The following is a 21,483-nucleotide window of genomic DNA, read 5'->3' on the forward strand; positions in this document are numbered from 1 at the left end:
ACGTAAGTAGCATGGAGCTCTCCTACACGGAAGCTGGCAAACCTCAAGAGGACAAGGAGTGGGCTTTAATATTGATGATGATGATGATGATGATGATGATGATAGTGTTTATTACCTGCCTTCATCAGTAGATACCAGGGCAAGATATCACACTACTTTAGGCAGCTGTTGTTTTGCCTCAAAGAATCCTGGGAACTATTGTTTGTTAAGAGTGCTGAGAGTGGTTAAGAGGTCCTTATTCATCTCAGAACTACAATTCCCAAAGTTCTCTGGCAAGGGAGATTGTTAAACCACTCTGGGAATTGTAGATCTGTGAGAGAAATTGGAATCCCCTAAATATGGCATAGGAGCCAAGGGACATGACACGACACACCCAGAGGAATATAGGAGTCAATAGGCAAAGCATGACAGCCTTCAGTGGGCATGGTAAGACACACCCAGAGGTGTGCGTTGTATGGCTGAGTTGGGATTTGAACCCTGTTTTCCTAAGGCCCAGTCAAGCAGTCTTAACTACAGCACCACCCACTTTGATGCTCAAGAAGAAATCATAAACCCAAACTTGCATGCCCTAGTTTTTACGTGTGTGTGTGTATGTGTGTGTAGACCAGGTCCGGAATCAGAAAAGGCGGGAATATGCCAAAGGTACAAAATTATCGGGCTGAAGTATCAGACTTCAGTTTCAAACCATACAATGTACAAAAGGCAATTTGCTTTAAGGCTTGTCTTGCAAGGCAGTTATTGACAGGACAAATTGTAACTTGTTCTTGCTCAGAAGTAAGGCCCTACTGTATTCAGTGGGACTTACTCCTAAGTAAATGGTGTTATGGATTGCAGCTTGGTTAGCTGGAGTGGGGCTATTAAAAACATATTTAGAGAGGCAGATGATTAGGGGAGCTATGACATATCTACTTAGGAGTAAATCCAAGGGAACACTGCAGCAGGGTGGCTTCTGAGTAAAGTGGGAAGGGAAGCAAAGAGAAGGGAGGGAGGGGGAAGGAAGGAGAGAGAGAGAGAAAGAGAGAGAAGAAGAAGAAGAAGAAGAAATTACTTTGAACCTGATCCAATTCATGTTTACTCAGAAGTCAAGCAAAACCTGCATATTATTTGCAGTTTGTTTCACCTTGACTTTTTGCATTCTTCATGTGGCAAATAATATATACAAAATATTTAAAAAATAAACTTTCAAGAACAACATACTGGCAACTCCCCCCCCCCCCAAAAAAAAAAAAACCTGGGCATGATCCTGTTAAAATTAACTAAAGTTAATTAAAATAGAGTGTTTTGTGATGACTTCATATTGGGTACACACCTCAAGACAATTTTAAAAATCGAAGCTGATCAGGTGATTTTCATAAATGGTGAGAACTGGCCAAGCACATCAGTCAGTGATTATAAATCCCACCCCTATTTTTGTACTTGTCCAGAGGGGTGGAATATGGAACCTATGGACCCAGGGACATTCAATGATGATTACCTGAAATGGACATTGGCAGCGGGGTATCATGTAACATGAGTTCTGTATATTGCCAGAGTGTTTTGGAGCTAAATTCCAAGTGCTGGTTTCCTTTTTAATTAAAAATGTCTTAAACATACCTGCACCAAACCACATATAAAAACAAGGAGTGGTATCCAATGTTATTCCCCAAACCTCTCTAACAGATTTGGTAGATGAGAGTTCAGAGGGCAGGGGAGGAAGGTCAAGTCCCATTTCGCAAGTGGATAGACACAAGTAGGTATCAAACTGAAAAACCCTTCATGGATTATTATAAATACCCAACCCCCATCTTTTCCTTACCATTGGCTGCGGCTGATGGGAGTTGTAGTCCAACAACATCTAAAGGGCACCATGTTGCATGACTCCTGATCTGTACAGTGATACCTCGGGTTAAGTACTTAATTCATTCCGGAGGTCCATTCTTAACCTGAAACTGTTCTTAACCTGAGGTACCACTTTAGCTAATGAGGCCTCCCACTGCTGCTGCACTGCCGCTGTGCAATTTCTGTTCTCACCCTGAAGCAAAGTTCTTAACCCGTGGTACTATTTCTGGGTTAGCGGTGTCTGTAACCTGAAGCGTATGTAACCTGAAGCGTATGTAACCCGAGTTGCTACTGTACTGTAATTATAAATCTATCATATGTACAGGGCTTTTCTTTCAGTCAGAACTCACCTGAACTCAGTTCCAACACCTCTCAGGCAGCTGCCATTGCCATTCTAAGAGAATAAGGGAGGTGTTCATGGTGAGTTCTGGCATCTCTTTTCCTAGAAAAATAACATGGTGTGTATAATATCTATACCTTGAATAAGAAACTTTATAATAGTTTGGGATTCCTTCTGCTGGTGCCTAGAGCTTTTTCAGTCTCAGAAGGATGGCCAGAGGAGAAATGGCAATTCAAAGCTGTTGAAACTGACAGGAACTCTCTGCCCCACCAAAAAGAAGAGAAAATGCTACTATGAAATCCAGTTCCTTGAATTTGAGGATTTGCAGGTTTTACTTATGTAATGTTGATATGTGGAACTGGTTTACAAACACAGAAGTAAATTTCTTTAAGGATAAAAACAAGGTAAGTCGGGTGAGAGAGGAATGCTAAGACAAAAGTGTATACCTAAGAAAGCCAGGGAGTGGGAGGGGGGAAGTCGAGGCTCAGGATGAGCAAAGATGTAAGTGATGTTTTGATTTCGTTGACATGTGACAAAGTATAAAATGAAAAACCTAATAAAAATATTATTTTTAAAAAAGCAGGGACATCAACACTATGTTTTTGCAGCTGTACGGTTCCTAAGCCTTGGAGGATGCCTGTATTTTAGACTGAAAGGAAGCAACCACATTTCCAGGAAGGTGTTTCCCTGTGGCATGCCAGCTTTTCAGCATGTGTGACCTTGTTAACTGCCACATTAGTTTATGTACCTTATAGTCACACTACCAATTAGTAAGAGGACTCTGCAACCTCTTGCTGCTACCTAGTGGTCACAAATAAAAATGCTAACATTACACCTTTGTTTCTTAAGTGTTGAATATGCACGGGATCTACAACTCGTTCAGGATCCCAGCTATCTCATTCCATTGCTTTCTTTACAACCCTCCATTCCTATTCCTTCCCAAGTCAGTCAGCATTCTGTTGTCACTAAGAATGCTTAGTCCTTGTTGAGCTGTGCTTGTTTTGGGGGGAGGGCTGGGGTTAACCACCAATGTTTTCTCCTCGGCCCCCTGAAAATTTTATTTTTTGAAACTTCGCAAATCTCAGGCCTCCTCAAGTCTGGTGTTACCTCGTTCTTGGACAAAGGTGGTGCCATTTTGGTTACTTAAGCAAACTTAATTCTTGGGGAAATGAGGTTGCTATTAGTGTTTGCAGTGATGCTAAGCATTGTCTGGTCCATACACAAGAGATTCTGCCTGCAACTTCAAGGGCTTTTGATGAGTGAGATAGCAGGCAGGAGCAGTGCCTCCTCACTCAGCCATGAAGCAAATCTTCTGATCTTGGGACACTCACTGCCTCTCAGCCTAATCTACCTTGGATTCTTGTAAAAAATAATGGGGAGAGGGGAGAACCCAACTTGAACTCCTTGGAGGAAAGGCAGGATATTAATGTAATTATAATGATAATAGTACTTAAATGGTCCATTTGCCATCTTATTCTGCTGTCTGTTGCAGCAAGCAGGACATTTACTGCATCTCTCTGTACTGGGGGTGAAGGGCAGTGAGTGTTTGAGCTCTGCCCATGGATATAACCATGCTGTATATTGTCTTAAATGTCCCAGAACTACTTTGGTTGCCAGGATGCAATCCGGGAAACACATATGGACCTTGGGTAGCTTCCAATCCATCAGGAGACAATATATAGTGGCTGCCCACACCTGACTTTCTCTCAGACACACTTGTCGTAATAAACGGGAATCCGTAATAAACAGGGGGTGCCATGCACAGACAGGGACAGACAGTAGGACCATGGTTACAGTGGCCAGAAGAAGCCATAGCAGCCTTGTCTCTCACTGCACTGGGGGATTAAAAAGGTATATGGATGTTCTGTGGGTTGCAACCTGTTAGGTATAAAAGAGCCTTCAAGATTTGGACCTGAGAATCTTACAAGCATCGGACATTGAACTGAATGCATAAAACACAGAAGGTAACTGAGCAAAATAAATTTATTAAATGGAATCAGAGCCTTTGCCTTGCACATGATCAGTAGTTGCACATAGATGAAAATTGCTTAGAAATCTTTATTATTTTTTTTAGCAAAGACCACCCATCAATTCTTGACCTAAAAGCTAACAAATAAATCTGAATATGTTGTTTGGTTCCTGTACATTGTGAGAACATAGGGAAATAATCTCGCCCCCCCCCCCATCAGCAAATAACTAAACAGGTCTCTCTGAAGCATGAATCCCATCAGCAGAAGCAGGAAATGGATACCTTGGATTAAACTGAATTCCTATGGATTCAGAACATGCAAACATTAAGCTAGGCAGAAGTGGGGATCCTGTGGCCATTCAGATGCAGCTCCCATCCATCCTTGATCATGCTGGCTGGGGCTGATGGGAGATGGAGGCCAACAATGGTTGGAGGGCAATAGGCTCTTGCTAATTACAGAACTGAGAGAGAATTATGTAATTCGTAAGAGACCACTTCAGGAAAACAGTTATCTTGGCTACTATAGCAACACACCACCAATTCTGAGTCCAATTACTGCAAAGAACCAACAGACACTGCCCTCTCTTTAATCTCCAGAATGGGGGACATATTACAAATTAGGCAAGTATAAGAATCCATCAGTTTTAAATTCAGTTTTTTTCAACAACTGACATCAGAAAAAGCATTGTAAGCTTGGTTAGTTGCATAGGTGCCCAAGGTAATTTGGGGGGCGGGCGGGGTGCCAGCATTAAATTGAATTAGATAAATGGGCTCTCATTTAGAGCACCATACAACCAGAAGTTGAAAATATTTTTTTTTTTCTAACAAGCAGAATTCTAGATACGTTCTAACACCTATACATTAATTCATATTTAGTTAAGGCTGGTTTAAAATTATTAATGCTTCACCCCAAGTTATCACAATTCACAATTCAGTTAAGTGTAGTCTCATCACCATCCTTACTAGATAGTCCCCCCCCCAAAAAAAAATTTTTTTAAAATTACTTTTATCTAACTAAGTTAAATGTGAGGAAACCACGTTGCTTGACAGTTGGGAGACTTGCATACTGACCCTGAGACTATTTACTCACAAATATTCCAGTTGATTTACACATGCAGCTGCATCACATGATACAATTTTCCCCAGAGTGTACTACTTTGGTCTGCAAGTGATGGATCATGTACCTGAAAGCTCCTGTACGGTGGTGAAAAATTGTATTTGTACATATGGAACTGGTCTCACAGGGCAAAGACTACCAAAGCAGAATTCTTCTTCAAACCTTAGCTATGTGCAGAAAGGGTTTCCTCCCACCATGCACCCCCCCCCTTGCAATCTGAGATGGACCAATCCAGCAAAGACAGCATGATCTAATTCTGCAGGATATGTAGATTAGCTCTTACTTTGACAGTCAGTGTGTTTTAGGATTACTGCCTTATTACTGGATGGCGAGTACCTTGGTGGCTTCCTAAAAGGCATGTGACATTCTGCGCTCCAGTGCAACTATGTACTTCCTATCGTCCTAGATCACCCAGCACAGTACCCACACTGGAAGAAATCAGCTACCACCGACAGCATTCAAATCTATAGAATTTGCATAGACAGAGCATGTGGGAGGGCAGCACTGGAACTTGTTCCACCTACGGCAGCGTCCAAGAACAGCTCATTGGGTCTTCATCTTTTACACCGGCTCGTCGTCATTTTTATGTCTCTCAGACGCCTGCTTCCTTATCATATTCTGAACCTAAGGAAGCAGCGAAAAGCAAAAACGAATCCAGAGAGCATCAGTCAGTGTATTAGCGACTTGCTGCATGTTAATTATTTTTAAATTAAAAATATACATCTTTAACTCCAATCCTCAACTGACGGCCAAATCAGATGTGAATGAAAACAAATGCCCATGTTTGTTATGCGCATAATAACTGCTGGGGGGAGCCTTGGCCATTTAAATCTCTTGGAAATTTAACTCGCTCTTTCTCTCTGTCACAAGATTCACCTCTCCAAACTTAAGCACAACGCGAGGGAAGCTGGTGGTGGAGGTGGTTTTGCATAGTATATTTAGATACTGCCATCTTCCGTGTAAGTTTCACCAAGCTTGCAGGATCACCTGTGTGTTGTCTACACTGAATGGTGGCAGCTCTGCAGGGACTGAGGCAGGGATTTCTCCCAGCCCTACCAGGAGATGCTGGGGATTGAACCCGAGACCATCGGCATGCAAAGTAGATGCTCTGCTACTGAGCTGCCCATCTTACTAAAAGAGGAAGTCATCTCTTCTTTAAACTGAGGGGCATCTGGTAAGTCTTCTATAGCATCTTCCATCCCCCAGTGCCTTTTCCTTCCAGAACATAATTCTGTACTTATAAGCACTAGGGTGTTATGGCTCTCGTTTTCTGTAACTGCCCGCTCTCTTTTCCCCGCCTAAAGCAAGAAAAATATATTTCTCAGCTCCAATGCCCCTTTTCTGCTTCTTCAGAGAAGCATAACAGTCAAGCAGTGTGTGCCTTGCAGGGACGACATACCTGTCTCAACATGAATTCTAATGGCCTCTCAGGCTTCTCATACACCAGATTTTCAGTGATCTCCTGAGTGAGAAAGACAGAAGTCATTATATTCCTTTCCCAAAGGCAAACAATAAAAAGATACAAAATTATATTGCCAGAGGCAAGAATGGCTTGTCTTCTTTTCAGGATGGGAAAGGTATGGGATATACATAATATGTATTATTTACAAATACAGACATGATGTGTCATTTTATCTTTCCTGAAAAATGTCTACCGTACAGCAAAATCCCGGGTGCTCTAACACATATGCTTGATAACCTGAAATGTTCACACACTCCCAAATTAACAGATTGGAGAACTAAGCTCAAACCAACAAAATGAAACTCAGCTGGGACAAATGTAAGGTTCTGCACTTAGGCAAGAAGAACCAGCTGCACCAATATAAGATGGGGGACACATGTAAAAAAAGATCTAGGGGTCTTAGTGGACCACAAGCTTAACATGAGTCAGCAGTATGATGCAGCTGCAAAATAATAATAAAAAGCTAATACTATTCTAGCCTGTACCAACAGAAGTATAGTGCCCAAATCAAGGGAACTAATAGTCCCACTCTATTCTGCCTTGGTCAGACTACACCTGGAGTACAGTGTCCAGTTCTGGGCACCACAGTTCTGGGCTCCTCTTCTGGTAAAGAGGAGACTGAGAGGAGATATAATAGGCATCTTCAGCTATCTAAAGGGCTGCCACATGGAAGATGGAGTAAACTTGTTTTCTCCTGCTCCAGAGGGTAGGACTCGAACCAATGGATTCAAGTTGTAAGAAAGGAGATTCCAACTAAACATCAGAAAAACATTCTGACAGTAAGAGCTGTTTGACAGTGGAATAAAACTCCCTTAGGAAGTTGTGGACTCTCCTTCCTTGAAGGTTGAATGGCCATCTGTCATGGATGCTTTAGTTGAGATTCCTGCATTGCAGGGTTGGACTAGATGACCCTGGAGGTCCCTTCCAACTCTACAGTTCTATGATTCTATGAAAACTGCAAGTTGCAAGTTACAAAGTGCATCTATTACAGGCCCAATATAAGATTTGTTTATTGAGCAATTTATTTATTTAGAAAGATAGATAAAATAACACAGTATTTAGAAATCTACACGATTCATTTCAGATTATTTCAAATTTCAACTGCTTTCCTCAATTGCACAATTGTTTAAGTAGATGAATATTTAGAAAAGCAATATATCAAGCAATAATGATAAACACATTGCATTTAGAAGTTGAAATATATTAATATATAACTAACTGCCTGTAATTATCTATTAAGTTATTTTTATCCTGCGTCTTCAACTCCAAGGGTCCCCAGAGTGACTTACAACTTTAGAAAAACAACTATCAATCAAACAAACAGACCAGATATAACCATCATAGCAATAGCGTAAAAACAACAACAACCCAAAGTCACAAGGGCCAAAAGAACCCAAACCCAGTGCTATGGGTTGTATCTAATATCAGTCATACTCATAGTAGACCTACTGAAATTAATGGGCATGACTAACTTAAGTGCCTTCATTTCAGTGGGTCTACTCCAAATAGAGCTTATCTGGATACAGTACACAGTCACTGAGCTGGTTTGGATCATCTTTTCTGACATGGTTTATGAATCTGGGAAAATATGTCCTAGACCAGTTTAGTGATTATTAATGGCACTGCCCTGTGGTTTCTTCCTCCTTTCCTTTCCCTGCTCTTGTCACTGTTTTCCAAAGTGCTAGGCTCGCACATTCCTCCTCTGTTGGCGCTTCACTGGTGGCTTATATTAAACCAGAGTCCCCTGTTATGTCTGAACTTGGGTTTACAGTGGTGCCTCACAAGACGAAATTAATCCGTTCCGTGAGGCTCTTCGTATAGCGGTATTTTCGTCTTGCGAAGCAAGCCCACTGACAGCTTAGCGGATTAGCGCTATTAGCGGTTTAGCGGCTTTTAGCGGATCAGCTGATAAGCGGCTTATCAGCGGATCAGCTGATAAGCGGCTTAGGGCTTAGGAAAAGGGGGGGAGAAGGGGAAAAACCCCGCAGGAACTCGCAAGACATTTTCGTCTTGCGAAACAAGCCCATAGGGAAATTCGTTTTGCGAAGCGCCTCCAAAACGGAAAACCCTTTCGTCTAGCGGGTTTTCCGTCTTGCGAGGCGCGTCTTGCGGGGAACCACTGTATACTGAGTGAACTAACCAAGATCACAGGCCCATAAGCAAAAATAAATCCGGTGTATGCAAACTCTGAGCCTTTCAAAATGATTCATCAAGGAGCCCATATGCTACATTCAATGCAACAGGAATGGGTGGAAAGATGCCATTCTTGGCAGGCGCAATGATATCTGGAAACTTTTGACTGATTTGTGTCCAATGGTGCAGATACCACAGCTGAAGTGCAACTGGGCATCTTTCTCATTTTTATTTTTTGTATTTAAAATTGATTTTCAAGGATAGTGTTTTAAAAAGGGGGTTATGGACAATGCTTTGGACAATAAATTACCAACTTACCAAATACGGTTGTTGGATTTTCTAAACCATTTGATGACATTAAAAATTGATAATGCTGTTTTGTTTTGAAAGGGCAAGTTGGAGAACAGGAATATGAATATGAATATGAATTTCTGCAAAGAAAACTATGCTGGGAACAACTACATTTCAAAAATATATTTCAGTTTTCACAAATGTGCATGCTTTGCTTTTGAGAACAGAGTATCTTTAACTTGCATTACTCCTCTTTTTCCATTTGGTTCTTTTCATTGCAGGCCAACACTTCAGGCGTTTTATTCTGAAAAGGCTTGTTTAGGTTTTGGTTTGCTGCCATCTAGGATTATTGCAATGCCTGGCATAGTTGTATTTGGGGCTTTTTTTGCTGTTTGGATTGTTTTTCTCTGTGTTTTATCATTTGTATTATTGTATGTTGTAATGTGGGTCTTCTATGTCTTGTATCATTGTATGTTACCTTTGGGTTGCTCTCAGGAAAGTCAACCAAGAATTTAAAATAAAGAAACGTTGAATTAGATTTTTTACAATTGATACCGTTGTATTTCTTTGTGATGCAACTAATCCAATTATTGTACTTGGCATACTGTTTTGAACTGATGTACAGAATGGTTTCTAGGTCAATCTCTTCAATCTCTTCATTTTTCTTTTCTTTTTAAATTAAAAAAACAACCACAACTGCATTTAAAAGCAACAGAACTAGGACTACTAAACCACCAAAATAGGAAGGAAAAGAGACAGAGAGAGATGCCCCTATACAGAGAAGTGTAAGGGAAAATGTGCACTCATGCAACAAGGTAGACTTTATATTCTTTTCTGAGCGGCAGCAACCCCCTATCTCACCACTGGAATGTGTTCCATTCCTATAAATTTTAAAAGTATCTTCCTATGTGAATTCACAGGGACCAATTTGTAAGATTCACTGTGTGTGTGTGTGTGTGTGTGTGTTGCAGTACAGCAGGCTGAGAACACATGGCCCTCCAGATGCTGCTCATCTCCAAGTCCCATCAGCCCTGGCTAGCATGGCCAAAGGTCCAGGATGATAAGTGCTGTAACCAAGCAACATCCTGAGGGCCATAGTTTCCCCACCCCTGCAGCAGAATGTGGTACAGCAACTAGGAATGTAACACCACCAATATTCCGGGTCCCACTGGAAGGAAACCACAAATGGCGAGGTCAAGAACAGCCAAGAGGTTGCTGGGCTACTACTCCCATCATCCCTGACCATTAGCCATGCTGGCTGGAGTTGATCGTGGCTGAAGTCCAACAACAGCTGAAGGGCTAGATCAGTGTTTCCCTAACACTGGTCTCCAGCTGCTTTCAGACTACAATTCCCATCATCCCTGACCACTGGTCTTGTTATGTAGGGATGATGGGAGTTGTAGTCCAAAAACAGCTGGATACCCAAGTTTGGGAAACATTGAGCTAGATGCTCCATCACTGTATTCCTAAAGGCAGAGACTTGATCTCAGATGTCCTAAAGACAAGGAATAGATCTCAGAGATCTTGAGAGGGACACTATGTGAAGGGGACACTATGTGAAGCTTGTAATCTCTTGAGAAAGCACAGTTAGGCATCTATGGGACAAAAGCCTTCCACACTCATTCTTGTGGCTGGAATATAATGCAGAGTACTCTCAAAATAGGATATGGGCTAGTAAAGGGACCCCTGACCATTAGGTCCCGTCGTGACCGACTCTGGGGTTGGGGCGCTTATCTCGCTTTACTGGCCGAGGGAGCCAGCGTATAGCTTCCGGGTCATGTGGCCAGCATGACTAAGCCGCTTCTGGCGAACCAGAGCAGCACACAGAAACGCTGTTTACCTTCCTGCCGGAGCGGTACCTATTTATCTACTTGCACTTTGATGTGCTTTCGAACTGCTAGGTTGGCAGGAGCAGGGACCGAACAACGGGAACTCAACCCGTCGTGGAGATTCGAACTGCTGACCTTCCGATCAGCAAGTTCTAGGCTCTGTGGTTTAACCCACAGTGCCACCCGCGTCCCAGGGCTAGTAATGTCCCCCAAATGCTAAGAGATTCCCTCAAACCACTGTGTATAAAGGCACTGGCTGTGTTGGTTCAGAACAGCCACTGTGCACGCTTTTGCCTAAGTGAAGGCAGCTTTGACAGAAAAGGCAAAAGGGGAATGGTTCACCTGAAATATCTGCAGAATATTATGCTTCTCCATGTACCTAAGTGAAACTTCAAAGGGATCTTGATACACAACAGGCATCTCCTCGGAGAAGTCCACAGAAGGAACAATTGTTAGGTGAGGCTGCTCTTCTATTATTGGAGGTTCTACCTGTTGAGGCACCATTTCCTGAGATGGTACTTGTTGGGGCGCCAATTCTTCAGAGATCACGATGCCTTCTGCCGATCTGACCAAACCATGTGGAAACACAATTCCTCTCTTATGTTGCTGAGTGAGTATAGAGCCAAGACCTTCCAAAGAGGAAACAGGATGAAATGCTTGGCCGGTTGGTTCTGGTGTCTCCTCTGTGGCAATTTCTGGTGCCTTGCTCATGTCAGATTCTGCTGCTATCTCCGCGATAGGCTCAGGTGCTTCCTCTACGATAGGTTTTGGTGCTTCCTCCATGATAGGTTCTTGTGTCTCATCCATGGACAATACCACTTCAAGAATTTGGGGGTTTCTCTTTTGTGGTTCAGCAATAGATTCTGGTGGTTCAGGGTGCTCCTGCCCCTCAGTAATCAGAACTCTTTCTGGCTGTAGCTACAATACATAACAAGCAAGAAGTTACCATGCAGAAAAGAGGCACATGCATAGTTCTTGCACTCTGTAGGCCTTACACGTAATCCTACCCTTGGGCAAAAAAACCATGTGGAGAGTTATGGGACTGAGAAGGTTAATGCTTTCCCTTGCCAATAAGCACAGCTGCCAAACTGCCACACACAACATTTGGCCAATGTGTGAAGGGGCTCCACACATGAACTGCTGTACACACATAAAGTCCCTTCACATGAAAGCCAAATATATGGACAGCTGAAGGAGAAAGGCCAGCATTGATGATGCCAGCAGTGCCCTTCAAGATTCTATATTGGACAAACAGGCCAAACCCTACACCAAAGGATAAAAGGACATAAATCTGACATCAGGAATCATAAGACAGAGAAGCCAGTAGGAGAACACTTCAGTCTCCCAAGTCATTCAATACAGGATCTCAAAGCAGCTGTCCTACTACAAAAGAATTTCAGAAATAGACTTGAAAGAGAAGTTGCTGAATTACAACTTATCACTAAACTGAAATCTATGGAGAGACCTGGTCTTAATAGAGATATTGGATTCCTGTCTCATTACATATGCTAATCATCTGCATGCTATCCCTTGCTTTTTCCTGAAGGACTAATTGCAGTCGTTAACAGTCGTCAACTACCAGCATGAGTTTGACCAACGGCAGTGGAAGACAGGAGTGCCTGGCGTGCTCTGGTCCATTGGGTCACGAAGAGTCGGACACGACTAAATGACTACACAACAACAACAACAGTCGTCAACAGGTTTTCCATACCCATTGAGTCAATTACCCATCTCCTACTACCCTCCTGAGAAAAACCCCACCCCACCCTCCCACGATATATAAGGTTCTGGTGACTTCTGTTTCAGTGTATCTGAAGAAGTGTGCATGCATATGAAAGCTTATACAGTGGTGCCTCGCAAGACGAAATTAATTCGTTTCGTGAGTTTTTTTCGTCTAGCGATTTTTTCGTCTTGCGAAGCACGGACTTTGGAAAAGCTTCAAAAATCACCAAAGTCTTCAAAAACCTCAAAAAAGGCTACCACACCGTGTGCTATGAGTTGCTCCTCGAAGTGAATGCACGGTTTTAAGAAAAAGGAAACAAACTTGCAAGACAAAGGGAACAAACTTGCAAGACAAAGGAAACAAACTTGCAAGACGTTTTCGTCTTGCGAAGCAAGCCCATAGGGAAATCCGTCTTGCAAAGCAACTCAAAAAACGAAAAACCCTTTCGTTTTGCAAGTTTTTCGTCTTCCGAGGCATTCGTCTTGCGAGGTACCACTGTACCAAGAACAAACTTAGTTGGTCTCTAAGGTGCTACTGGATTTTCTTCTTCTTTTTTATATATATTTCAACTGCGTCAGACCAACACGGCTACCTACCTGAATCTGTATCTCTTAAGATTTTGTGTTGCTATACTCAATGCAACATATTCAAGGGTTATTTCCAACACACCCAGATAGGTACCTGTTGCTTTAAACATTGGAAGACAAAGGTGGTCTCTGCTAGCAGAAAGGGTGTGTATGTGGCATTTTAGTGTCAGGGGTTCACAATACGGGAAGCTTGATACTGGGGAACTACAGAGTTGGAGCAAGCTGATAGGAGCAGGTGAGGTGTGAAAGGTTGGAACAGGCTGAGAGACAAAACTGTAGGTTTGTGTGTTCATTTTTGGAATAGCACAAACCTGTCTCCCAGCTTATTAGTTCTTAGTTTTTTATCACTAAGAACCTGTCACAGAGCACAATAAAAAAGGCAGAGACAGTAAAGCTAAAGGATGAAAGACAGAAGATCCTTGTTGGCTGTCAAGCATAGAGTACGGCAATTGACTTTCATCAGTTTGGAAAGGGGCATGCTGGATCCAAATACCCAAGATAAGAAATACTGGAGACCCTTTATCAGTCATTCAATGGCCCTGGAAAAATATGTTTACGGAGCAATCCTATGCATGTCTATTCAGAAGTAATTCCCTCTGTAGTTTCCATTGGGCCAATGTGCATAAGATTGCAGCCCAAATGTATTGGAAGACACAAGATTTACCCACTCTGGAAGAATGGCAGATGAAGATGATCGACTATATGGGATTGGCAGAAATGACTGGCAGAATCCGAGACCAGGGAAAAGAGTCGGCGGAAGAGGACTGGAGGAAATTTAAAGATTATTTGCAGAAATATTGTAAAATCAATGAATGTTAGAATATTGTTGGACAGAAATTAAGTGGTTACCAGCTGTAATGTAAAAGTGGAGTAATAAGCTAAAATAAGTTATAACAAGTTACAATAAGGATTTGCTGAATTAAGATTCGAACTGGAATACAAAAGGGGGAGGTGAGAGGAGGTTCGAGAAACAAAGTAATAGAAATAAGTTTTGGAAATTATATTTGTTCTGTTTTGTTTAGTTTTGTTTAGTTTTGTTTTTGTTTTTTTATTGTGTATTTTTGTATTTTTGTTTTTTTTGTATTAAATTGGAAACTCTAATAAACATTTACTAAAAAAGAAAGAAAAAGATTGCAGCCCAAATGCACAGGAGCTAACCCTGCACAGACCGGGGGGGGGGGGGGGGGGACATTTCAAAGTCCTAAATGACAGCATCAAATGACAACACTTCCTCTTCTATTATCAGTTAAATATCTGACATGTGGCCCTTTTAAGAGAAAATGCTATGATGCAGGAAGCCAGCTCTTACAGAGCTGACTCAGAGGTGTGGCTTGGCTGGAGGAGTTACTTACTACTCTGTGCAGTCTCCCAGACTTCAATGGAAATAACTCATAACGCTTATAGTGTGTTCACACATGAACAACAATACATGTAACACATACATGTAAATATACAGATACCTGCTCAAAACATTAACATTGCACTGAATTATATCCATCCTCATCCCAGCTGCTCCAGTTAATACCTTATTCAGTGCTGAAGCTCGCTGGATCACTGCGGGTGAGCAGTTCTCTCTTAGCCTAACCTACTTCACACATTTTCTCAACAAACCTCTTGTCTTCTCCACAGCTGGGGGGAAGGGTGACATGCATGCTTCCCAAGCTCCAGCAAAGGCAGGGTAAAATGAATTAAAGAAACAAACACTGGGCAACCAAAGCTACTGTGAGATTAAGCATTCTATTAACAGCGTGCTTTAAATCATGCACAGCGGTCGTCTTTTCAGTCTAACATTTCACATTTGGGGAGGGGGCCTCTCCAGGCTGCTCCCGTTTCCCTTCCTCCCGCGCTTCCGGCTGCCGCCCTCACCTGCCCCTCCGGCGAGCCCTGCTCCTGCTCCGGCCCTCGCTCTGCCATCTTGGAGCCAAGGCGCGTCGCATCCTTTGCTGCCCGGCGTGCTCCGTGCGCTCCTTACGCGTTCTGTCCCCGACGGGCAGCGGAGGGAGCGCCGTAGCTACCATGGCAACCGCCCCAAGCGCTGCTCACGCCCCTCCCCTCCCCTCGGCCTTTCGGTTGCGCGCTCGTGCCGGCCAATGGGAGAGCGCGCGAGCGCGGAAGGGAGGCGCGGGCATTCCGAGCGGGCCAGCTGATTGGCGACCGGGCAGTTGGTACCCAGGGTGGCCATATTTTTTGAGGGTGGAAGTGCGCTCGCTGCCCTGGTAGACTGGGAGTTAGTTCGTCTCTGAAACCTTACCCATTTTCGATCCTCCTCCAAGCACTGCCCTCCCGCTGCATCCTAGAATTGTAGAATTGGAAGAGACCGCCCATGGTCACCTAGTCCAACCCTCTGCAGTATAGGAGTGCTAAAAAAAATAGCTAGGGAGGACAGAGCAAAATAGAAAGGGGTCCCCCCCCCACACGTTCCCCTGTAATTTGAGCACTTGCTATTAACTTTTTAAACTTGTCTGTTAGCCAAGTAAAAACAGTAGATCGGTTTATGCTAATGTTCTAAAAGCATCTTCGCCAACCTGGTGCCCGCCAAATATTTTGGACTGAAACTCCCATCGTCAGCCCCAGTCACCAAAAACCTAAACCCATCTTCTAAATTACTGCTTATGGTAGTAGCCATTTTAAGAAATATAATTTTGGTTGAAGGTTTTCTGCAAAAAATGATGTGGGCATATGCTTTGCAGCTACATAGGGAACATGGGAAGCTGTGTCATGCCAGATCGGACTGTATGATGCAGTGATGCCTACAAAACACCTTTCCCCAGCCTTATGCCCTTCCCAACAACTGTCTTGAGACCTAAACATCAGGGTAGGGGGGGGGAGCGGCACCAGGTTCATGAATGCTGTGTTCTAAAAGATTATTTTGCAATTATTATGAACCGAAGACACAAAATAGAGGACAAAATACCAAAAAGTTGGTATTTCGAGCAGCTGACAATCCAGCACAGCATACAGGGGACGAAGTAGTAGCGCTCAGGATGGTACCATGTTTACCTATGGAAATGGGGTAACCTGCAACAGGTCTGTATAACTATTAAATGGTGTCCTATTGTTACTCTCCCAACAGTAAAACCTCACTGCTGGTACCAGGAGAGAGTGAAATTTAAGTTGGAAGGCACAATTTTCAACTCTATTTTTTAAAAAAATATACATAGCTACAGGAATAGAGTACTTACAATGCACAGTAATTCAGGGTTTTGTTGCAGGCTACTGAATGGCAAGTTCTAGTTGTCCAATCCCCTTACAATTCAATCCCAGTCTGTGGAGAACAAGAGTGGGAAAGGGTTATTCCCCTGTTGTCTTGCTTGTGAACATCTGGTTGGTTGCTGTGGAAAACACAGTGCTGGAGACAATATAAGTCTTTGTCCTGATTCAGCAGAACTCTTGTTAATTCTATAAAATTTAGCCAACATTAAGACAAGGCTGATAGGAAATGTCAATAGCTGGAACCTGTGAAAAGAGTGTAGGCTTCAGAAAAGACCAAGTTAATCAAATTATTATGGAATTCATTCATGTGCCCCCCCTCCATTCTGTAACAAAATGATTTCTAAATTAAAAAGGGGGAAAGGCTGGGGGCATCAGAAAGGAAACACAAATTAGTTTTTCTAGTTGCACATTTCCTAAACCTACTCCTTACATATAATCTCAATCAATCTCAAAATTTCTGGGTGTGTAACATGCAGTTGTCCCTTGCTTGCATTTTATGCTGCAGTAAATTTGTTAGTAGTGTTATGCTACAAGCCTTTTTGGTAGCTAAAGCCTGAGAAGAAACCCATACTTGAGCTATTTTATTTATTAAACTAATATATTTCTTTGTCTGGGTGGGGGATAAGATGATAGTTGTCTCCCTGACAGTTTACTTCACAAGGCATGAGTAAACAGATTGCCAATTTCATTTTGAAAGGAAGAGAGAGAGATGAAAGGATCAGAGATAAAAGCGCTGCTTTGTTATTATAAAAACCAACTGTCTGAAGTCATAGTGTTCATACTCCTACAGAGAGAAGAAATCTAGGGGCAGAACACAAAAGAATGGAGTGTTATTTTGATGAAAGCTAAAAGGTATAGCATTTTAAATATGAAAGGCAGTGAAAGTAGGTTTGTGCCCTGTAAAGTGCAGAGAAAGTGAGAGAGGGAGAATTTCAGAAGAAATGTCTCATGTGAAACACTCCCTCCTACTTGCTTACTGAAAGTGTATCATCCCATCCCTGCTTACAGGGTGGCGCTGTGGTCTAAACCACTGAGCCTCTTGGGCTTGCTGATTGGAAGACTGGCGGTTCGAATCTGCATGAGCTCCCATTGCTCTGTCCCAGCTCCTGCCAACCTAGCAGTTCAAAAGCACGCCTGTGCAAGTAGATAAATAGGTACCACTGCGGCAGGAAGGTAAACCACATTTCCGTGTGCTCTGTCTTCCGTCATGGTGTCCTGTTGTGCCAGAAGCGGTTTAGTCATGCTGGCCACATGACGTGGAAAGCTGTCTGCAGACAAACGCTGGCTCCCTTGGCCTGAAAGCGAGATGAGCTCTGCAACCCCGTAGTCACCTTTGACTGGACTTAATTGTCCACGGGTCCTTTACCTTTTTTTGAGGTTCTCTTTAACAATACCACTCCTGCATAACTATATGCCTGGACTCTAGCTACAATACTTCACCCTAGAATTAACTGACTTTCTGTACTTGTTCCTAGTGAAGGAATTGAGGAGCCCATGTCTAACCCTGCTGTCCTTTCACTATAATATCCAGTTGCTTGGGAGTAAGCCCCACTGAACTCAGTTGGACCTATCTACTTCTGCGTAGGCACATACTGGAACACTCAGTTTACACTTTTGATGTAGCAGCCATGCTTTGCCACCTGTAAGTTCATCTCCATACCACATTGTGAACAGTTAGCAGTTAGAGTGATGGGCCAGGACTTTTAGACCAGGGTTCCAATCCCCAAACCGCCATGAAGCATGCTGGTCAGTCACTGTGTCTCAGCCTAAACTATCTCACAGATTTGTGATGATAAAATGTGGTAGAAGAGAACCATATATACCCCTCTGAGCTCCTTCGAGGAAAAGTGGGATAGAAATGTGATTTTAAAAAATAAATAGATAAAATAAAATATTTATGGAGAATCAAGATCTTCCATGCCAGGTTTCTGTGCCCCATCATGTGGTTGCCATGTAAGTTTCTTCATATCTAGAAATGTACTTTAACTGTGTACAGGGTCCCATCCCTCTTCTGTGCTTGTGGGACTAGCAGAGTTCAGAGTTTGAATGTATGCTTTATTATATACTGCTGCATGCAGAGGTTTGGCATTCTTCCTCAGCTCTTACAAATATGCAAAGGTGTGTGTGTGTGTGTGTGTGTGTGTGTGTTATACTTGCATGGAAAAGATGCTGAGGTGCAAAGGGCTATGAAATGAATGCATGACTTTAATGAATTGGGACACCTGGGGGGGGAACCTTGTTCATCTCCATACTACAGTGTGAGGTTTAACTGTGTCTAATGTGAAAATAAGAGAGGTTGCCACTGAGTTGAATCTAGACTCTGTTAGACCCAATCTGCACTATACAGTGGTACCTTGGAAGTAAAACGGAATTCGTTCCGGAAGTCCATTCGGCTTCCAAAACCAAGGCGTGGCTTCTGATTGGCTGCAGCAGTTTCCTGCACTCAGTTGGAATCCGCGGAATCTGCGTTGGACATTTGGGTTCCAAAGAACATTTGCAAACCGGAACACTGACTTCCTGGTTTGCGGCATTCCGGAGCCAAAACATTTGACTTGCAAGGCATTCAGGATCCAAGGTACAACTGTACATTTAAAACACTATGATACCACTTTTAACAGCCATGCCTCCCCCCCCAAAGAATCATGGGAACTGTAGTTTGTTAAGGGTGCTGAGAGTTGTTATCAACCCCCCCCCCCATTCCCCTCACGGAACTGCAATTCTCAGAATGGTTTAACAAACCAGTTCCCTGGGAAGAGTAGTTTAAAAAACAATCCCTTTCCCCAGGAAATTGGGGGAATTGTAGCCCTGTGAAGGAAAACAACAACTCTAAGCACCTTAAACAAGATGCTATTCCCAAGGTGCTTTGACTGAAAACCATGACTGTTTCCGGTGGTATCATAGTGCCTTAAATGTATAGTGCAAATGAGGCCATCACTGAGCTGAGGTCCCACTGATGTAAAGCTAGTTATGACTAAAACCACACTGATTTCTGTAAGAACAAAGCTCAGTGAACTTAGGCTACATGCACTTATCTAGGAGTAAGCCTCACTGAATTCAATGGGGCTTTCTTTTGAGTAAACATGCATATGATTGCATGTGGTGGAGCTTAGTCCCTAGCAAGTTGGTTTTGTGAGTGAGGGAGTGCCAGGTTTTAGTGGAACATAGTTTCATTATAATATTTTAAATTGTTCCAGCATATTTTGTGAAAAGGGTTTTGCTTTTGAAGTGTTTAGAATTGTAGCCTTACTTGCAACCACTATCTTCTGTTGATTCTAGGGAACTATATAGGTTAGGTGGGAATTTTTTTAAAAAAAATATTTTGATCTCTGAATGGTAGAGAATGTGGCACAGTTTGAAAAAAAGAAAGAGGATTCTGCATGGGGGGGGAAGCAAGTATGTCTCTGTATGAAATATCAGTTGTAGGCGTGCATGTAGCAACCAGGGAGAGAGAGAGAGAGGAATATCTGTGAAAAGCTCATGTGCCATCACAGAGATCAACCTCCCCCACTGTGTGCCACCTACTTCAGTAATATTGCCTTGTGGGTGAGAGTTGTGTGATGTCTCGGGGGGGGGGGGGTAAAGTACAACATTTATACACATGTGGGAAACACCAATGTTGAGGACAGATTTTTAGATGGAGAGGATGGGACAAAAAGCACAAAGGGACCCCCTACAAAGAAACTACAGTGGTACCTCGGGTTACATATGCTTCAGGTTACAGACTCCGCTAACCCAAAAATAGTACCTTGGGGTAAGAACATTGCTTCAGGATGAGAACAGAAATCGTGCTCCTGCGGCATGGCAGCAGCAGGAGGCCCCATTAGCTAAAGTGGTGTTTCAGGTTAAGAACAGTTTCAGGTTAAGAACAGACCTCCAGAACGAATTAAGTTCTTAACCTGAGATACCACTGTAAAACAAAAGCAAACCGGGGGAGGGGGGGGAGGCAGAGGAGAAAGAGAGAGTCATCATTTACCTTACCCAAATTCCCAACAGTTTCACTAACTATTATTGTACAGGGCTTCAGCAGCTACACCGACTCTCAGGCTGTACTGTACCTTTCAGATTTTGAAAGGTTACAACACTGTGCTAGAACAAAGGGGAAAGACAGGTGAGGCACAATGCTGTCATAGAGCGAAGTCATGCTGAAGCATCACAAAGATTTGAAGGTGCTTGGCATTTCACATAACCAGATCACACTTGGTGTTAGATCTTCCTCACCTGGTGTGTCGTTTGTCTCTGTTGGGGTGTTCTACAGCAGAGGTGGTTAACCTGCAGCCCTCCAGAAGCTGTTTGATTCCAACTCCCATTAGCTCCAGCCAGCAGAGGCGGGGGCAACTGTAATCCATCAGTGTTTGGAAAGCAACACAAATATTTGACCTGTTACTTGACTAAGTATTGCCTGAGTTTGAACATACCTTTTTTCATAGTAACTTCATTTGATGTATCATTCCAGCTCACCGGTAGAGAGCAGCAGATGTTCATTATTCTAGCCAGAACTATTTCCAAGAGCTGCGCTTGAAATAAACTGAAACTGACAGGAGCCATGTTCCTGTAGCTTCCCGTCTTGATTTTTTTTTAATGTTTCAGTAGTAAAAAAATGTGCTCGACACAGGGTAGTGTCTTAAAAGCTACTTGCCATTCTGGTTCTCCCCCCCCCCTTTTTTTTTTTAAAAAAAAAACCTATCTTCAAACACTCCAAAAATCTCACCTTTCTATACCCCATTTCCACCTACAGTATTCTTGACAGCTACACTGTGTGTGTGTGTGTGTGTGTGTGTGTGTGTGTGTGTGTGTGTGTGTGTGAAGTATGTGTGTAAAAAAAAACCCCTCTAAAAATGCAGGCATTAAACACACATTGAAGAAAACAACAAACAAGAACAGAAATCCAGAATATTCAGGCATGCAAAAATGTCCGTTTATTGAAAAGTTTCCCCACCACTCTTTCAAAATCACCCCACCCCAAAGCAGCTTCTTTCCTGATAGAAAGGTCCATCATAGTTT

General features: G+C 42.8%; 1 protein-coding gene across 1 annotated transcript; it reads right to left on the reverse strand.

The window, feature by feature from the left end:
- Positions 1–4,123: 4,123 nt before the first annotated feature.
- On the reverse strand, positions 4,124–15,309 carry TEX55 (testis expressed 55). Its single transcript, XM_079974172.1, has 4 exons — positions 15,136–15,309; positions 11,302–11,877; positions 6,644–6,706; positions 4,124–5,868 (listed from the first exon to the last, which is right to left on the reverse strand). The coding sequence occupies exons 1-4, from the start codon at positions 15,181–15,183 to the stop codon at positions 5,806–5,808; spliced, it is 750 nt and encodes a 249-aa protein (XP_079830298.1). The 5' UTR covers positions 15,184–15,309; the 3' UTR covers positions 4,124–5,805.
- Between the last annotated feature and the right edge of the window lie 6,174 nt (positions 15,310–21,483).

Source organism: Podarcis cretensis (assembly GCF_951804945.1).
Source record: "Podarcis cretensis genome assembly, chromosome: 4".
NCBI lineage: Eukaryota > Metazoa > Chordata > Lepidosauria > Squamata > Lacertidae > Podarcis > Podarcis cretensis.

Excerpts from the sequence above, each read along its gene's own strand:
- TEX55 (XM_079974172.1), bottom strand. The coding sequence starts at position 15,183 with ATGGCAGAGCGAGGGCCGGAGCAGGAGCAGGGCTCGCCGGAGGGGCAG. Across the intron at positions 6,707-11,301 it reads ATATTCTGCAGATATTTCAG|GAGATCACTGAAAATCTGGT; the intron begins GTGAACCATTCC and ends TTTCTCACTCAG. Across the intron at positions 5,869-6,643 it reads TAGAATTCATGTTGAGACAG|GTTCAGAATATGATAAGGAA; the intron begins GTATGTCGTCCC and ends CTGCTTCCTTAG.